The sequence below is a fragment of the Neomonachus schauinslandi genome, chromosome 15 (genome assembly GCF_002201575.2).
Source record: "Neomonachus schauinslandi chromosome 15, ASM220157v2, whole genome shotgun sequence".
Lineage (NCBI taxonomy): Eukaryota > Metazoa > Chordata > Mammalia > Carnivora > Phocidae > Neomonachus > Neomonachus schauinslandi.
Genome location: NC_058417.1, coordinates 29086550 through 29091677, shown reverse-complemented (window position 1 = coordinate 29091677; position 5128 = coordinate 29086550). Strand labels below are relative to the sequence as shown.

Below are 5128 nucleotides of genomic sequence, written 5' to 3'. Positions count from 1 at the left end.
TATCGGAATTTATAGATTTTTTTCCCACACTTTTTGAATGTTTTCTTCATATGCTTGTCCTACCCCGCTCAAGTGGACTGCAAAAGTCTAGGAGGGTGGCCATCGGCCGTGAGTTTCTCTCTTTTGTGTTTCTCTCCATAGTCTTTACCCAGTGGACACTCTATAACCAGGTCATCCAACCTATTGTCTAACATGGTTTGTTTTTCATTCCTGAGGGAACTTTTTTGCTGTTCAGTCAAACCCAACCTAAATAAAGGACTGAAGGAAATGGGTTGGTTTTCAAACAAAAATAGGTGATCTGAGGAGAGGAGATGGATGAAACAGAAAATAGCACAGTAAAACGTCACTAAATTGGAACCTACCACTTCAGGGAGACTGAACCAGAACTTAGCTTTTGAACTCTTCACTGAAAAATTATTTAACCAGTTAAAATTCACATCAGTGACAAACTCACTCTGGTGACCATTCCATCTTCCTAAGAAAACAAAGCAATGCCAAGCACCCATATTGCACACCAGAAAGAAAGGGGTATGCTCTAAGAGCCTCCTAAGCACTAGCTTCTAATCGTACCATCATTTCCCAATCAAATCAATTCAAACAACCAATGGGTTGTTCTTATCTCCAGTTCATGTGTCATTGTGTGTGTGTGTGTGTGTGTGTGTGTGTTTGCTGGCTCGAAAGTTTAAGAATGTTTAAGAAAATGTTTTCGGCTGAAACTGGCCATCCCTCCCAACTGCTGAAGTTTTGCAGAAAGACTGTTTGGTGAAACAGTGTGTTTTCTTCCTTAGACAGATGATAAATTCATGGGGGGGCGGGGCGGGGCACAGACAACACAAGTTGAAAGGAAAAAACAGATCTTTGGGGAAAGTAGAGTGATCTGGGCTGTCACAATGAGACCTCCTAACTCCACTCCGTGGAATGCTGGTGAACACTTGAGTCATCTACTCCAACTCCTTCTCCAGCTTTTTCCAGACTCCAATCACATCCACCACAAAGGAAACCAAGTTTGAGTTTTAAAGCTTAAATTGAGGGGTGCCTGGGTGGTTCAGTCGTTAAGCGTCTGCCTTCAGCTCAGGTCATGCTCCCAGGGTCCTGGGATCGAGCCCTGCCTGGGGCTCCCTGCTCGGCAAAAAGCCTGCTTCTCCCTCTCCCACTCCCCCTGCTTGTGTTCCCTCTCTCGCTGTGTCTCTCTCTGTCAAATAAATAAATAAAATCTAAAAAGAAAAAAAAGCTTAGATTCAGTTCTTCATCCAAGGGAAAATTAACTAGAAGTGTCATTTCAACATCTGTCTCCCGTCACACTGCTTTAGGAAGAGAAAGCATCATGCAGGTTTATTTAGAATCATAGAAAGGTAGGGCTGGAAGAGGAATGCAGCTGTGTCACTAACCAGAAAGTGAGGAATATGGTGCCACAAAAGTGACTTGTCCGGGGTGAACGTATGAGGGCAGACCCCAGCCAGGACTCAGGCCCCCTACTGCCAGTTCACCTTTCTTTTTTAGGTCTCCACTCTTGTCCACTGAGGCCGACTTAGCGGAAGCAGGAGGTGCAATATATATGACATTTGGGGGCTTCCGGAGGAATCTCAGGAAGTTTACACGGAGGGCCTGGAGAGCTTGGAGAGAACAGACGGAACCAGAACAGACCCAGCAGCGCGCGCACGCAAACACACGCACACACGCACGCACACACAATGACACGGACACAGAAGCAGAAGCTGAGCTGGGCAGGGTGGACAGCAGAGGAACCCACCTCGCAGGGCCGCCCCCGCCAGCGCCGGGTGCAGGACTTGCTGGGCGCCAGCAGAGGGCGCGCCGCCCCCAGGGAGCCGAGCAGCAGCCGCGCGGAACTCGGCAGGCTAGGGGAGCCGCAGGCGAGCCGGACGCGCCCCTGCAGCTCGGCCACTCAGGGTGCAGGACCCGGCCAAGGAGGAGGAGGAGGGTGAGGAGCGGACCCCCCTCGTGGGCCCGAGTAACAGACGTGCAGGAGTGCTTCCTAGGAATTACATCACGCTGCGCAACGCTGCGGCTCTCGGACTCCTCCTGCTCAGTGTGTGTGTGTGTGTGTGTGTCTGTGTGTGTCTGTGTGTGTGTGTGTGTCTGTGGTGTGTGTCTGTGGTGTGTGTGTGTGTGTACGGGCTGGGGGGAGGGGACTTAGACCAAGCTTGGGAGAGAGGAAGGCGAGACGCGCCCGGAGGAAAAATCTCCATGCACATGGAGAAATTCCTTGCGCCGGACTGCACGGAGAAACGAGCCCCCAGCACCTCCCCGCTGCTCCCCTCCCCGTGCAAAGCACCCAGCTAGTGAGAACCCTCACAGCCCCACCTCGAGCACCCCCCAAAACCGGCCCTGCACCCTCCAGCCCGGCTCCAGCGCCGCCGCGAGCTTTCCCCAGGACTGGCCCTGGCGGGGCGCCTAGAGCCCCAGTTGCATTGCTCCAGGAGAAAGGAGGGGGGCGGTGCATTTTGCAGGAGGAGGAGAAGGGGGGTGGGTGGTGGGGGAGAGAGAAAATTGCGCGGAGACCTGCCAAGCGCCACCGCCGCCGCCACCGCCGCTGCCGCCGCCGCCGCCGCCGCCGCCGCCGCCTGTGAGCTCCGGCGGGCAGCCGGACTGTCGGCTTCCCGGGGCATCTGGGTCCGGCGGGGCACAGCCCTGGGCGCTGCCGAGGCCGCCGCCGCGGCGAGTGCAGGCGGCTTCCCCCCGGAGCCTGTGCCGCTCCAGCTCCTCGGGGGTGGAGAAGTGGGGGGTGGGGTTGTTGTTTGGGGGGAAGAAGGGGGAGGGGGCAACGCCGAGAGAGTCAGTGGTTTCCATGGTGATGGAGCTGAAAGTGCAGGAAATTTAAAGGCTTGGACCCTGCGAGACAGACAAACCGGTGCCAACGTGCGCGGACGCCGCCGCCGCCGCCGCCGCTGGAGTCCGCCGGGCAGAGCCGGCCGCGGAGCCCCGAGCAGGCGGAGGGAAGTGCCCCTAGGACCCGCTGGGCCAGCGGCGCTGCACAGAGCGGCAGGACGACGAGCAGCGAGAGGAGGAGGAGGGGAGAGCGGCTCGTCCACGCGCCCTGCACCGCCGCCGGCCCGGGAAGGCAGCGAGGAGCCGGCGCCCCCCGCGCCCGCCGTCGCCCTGGAGTAATTTCGGATGCCCCGCCGCGGCCGCCTGCCCGAATAGACCCGGGAGAGGAGTTGCGGCCAACTTGTGTGCCTTCTTTACGCCCCGGTGGGAGCCGGCGCTGCGCGAAGGGCTCTCCCGGCGACTCATGCTGCCGGCCCTGCGCCTGCCCCGCCTCGGGTGAGCCGCCTCCGGAGAGACGGGGGAGCGCGGCGGCGCCGCGGGCTCGGCGTGCTCTCCTCCGGGGACGCGGGACTAAGCAGCAGCCCCGGGCGCGCGCCGGAGGCATGGAGCGCTGCCCCAGCCTGGGGGTCACCCTCTACGCCCTGGTGGTGGTCCTGGGGCTGCGGGCGGCACCGGCCGGAGGCCAGCACTATCTCCACATCCGCCCGGCTCCCAGCGACAACCTGCCCCTGGTGGACCTCATCGAACACCCGGACCCTATCTTTGACCCCAAAGAGAAGGATCTGAACGAGACGCTGTTGCGCTCGCTGCTCGGGGGCCACTACGACCCGGGCTTCATGGCCACCTCGCCCCCCGAGGACCGGCCCGGCGGGGGCGGGGGGGGCGGCCGGGGGCGCCGAGGACCTGGCCGAGCTGGACCAGCTGCTGCGGCAGCGGCCGTCGGGGGCCATGCCGAGCGAGATCAAAGGGCTGGAGTTCTCCGAGGGCTTGGCCCCGGGCAAGAAGCAGCGCCTGAGCAAGAAGCTGCGGAGGAAGTTACAGATGTGGCTGTGGTCGCAGACCTTCTGCCCGGTGTTGTACGCGTGGAACGACCTGGGCAGCCGCTTTTGGCCGCGCTACGTGAAGGTGGGCAGCTGCTTCAGTAAGCGCTCGTGCTCCGTGCCCGAGGGCATGGTGTGCAAGCCGTCCAAGTCCGTGCACCTCACGGTGCTGCGGTGGCGCTGTCAGCGGCGCGGGGGCCAGCGCTGCGGCTGGATTCCCATCCAGTACCCCATCATTTCCGAGTGCAAGTGCTCATGCTAGAACTCGGGGTCCCCTTCCCGCACCCGGACAATTGATGGAACCCCACCGACGCCCTCCCCCCGCCCCCCGCACCGTCTCCAACCCGTTCCCCCCCCCCCCCGCGGGGGGATTCAATGACCTTTTTTTTTTTTTTTTTTTTTTTCTGGCTACAGAGACCTAGCTTTCTGGTTCATGTAATGCACTGTTTAACTGTGTAGGAATGTATATGTGTGTGTATATACGGTCCCAGTTTTAATTTACTTATTAAAAGGTCAGTATTATACGTTAAAAGTTACCGGCTTCTACTGTATTTTTAAAAAAAAAAATAGCAAAAGGAAAAAAAAGAACAGAGCAAAGAGAGACTTATTCTGGTTGTCGCTAATAATGTTAACCTGCTATTTATATTCCAGTGCCCTTCGCATGGCGAAGCAGGGGGGAAAAGTTATTTTTTCTTAAAGTACAAAGAGAGGGGAGAACTTTTGTAGAAGGACTTTTAAAAAGCTATTTTCCATTCTTCGGAAAGTGTTTTGGTTTTCCTTGGACCTCGAAGAAGCTATAGAGTTCAATGTTATTTTACAGTTATTGTAAATATAGAGAACAAATGGAATGACTAATCATTGTAAATTAAGAGTATCTGCTATTTATTCTTTATAATATCCCGTGTAGTAAATGAGAAAGAAGTGCAGAGCAGGATTAAAGAAAACCACTAAAATCGACTGCGCTCGACACTGCGATTCTCTGTGTTGGTGATTGATGGGGGGTGTGGGGGCTGGAGGGGGCGGGTAGGGGTGCCGCTGTGCTTACGATGCCTGTTGGGAGAAGGGGCTCATCCCCTCTTCTGGTGTGATGGAGGTGACCGCTCAGTTTTTCATTGGGGGGGACGGGTTATTCTCAAACCCCTCACTCGAGCATCACGTGGCCTCCGCCCAGTCTCCCAGCTTTTTCTCCCTATGTCACCGAAGCTCGGGCCCGTCCTGACCTCGACACCCAGCCGGCCCCCTGGAGCTGACCCCAGGCTGGGCCGAGGGGCGGGGGGGGGGTGGGGGGGGGGGTGGGCGGC

The 5128-nt window shown here is 57.5% G+C and overlaps 1 protein-coding gene across 1 annotated transcript; it reads left to right on the top strand.

Annotated features, from left to right (window-relative positions):
• The first annotated feature begins 3375 nt into the window (after nucleotides 1–3375).
• On the top strand, nucleotides 3376–4394 carry NOG (noggin). The gene is given in 2 exon segments (XM_021704444.2): nucleotides 3376–3662; nucleotides 3664–4394. Coding segments are annotated over 2 exon segments (699 nt in total). The 5' UTR covers nucleotides 3376–3389; the 3' UTR covers nucleotides 4090–4394.
• The last annotated feature ends 734 nt before the right edge of the window (nucleotides 4395–5128 follow it).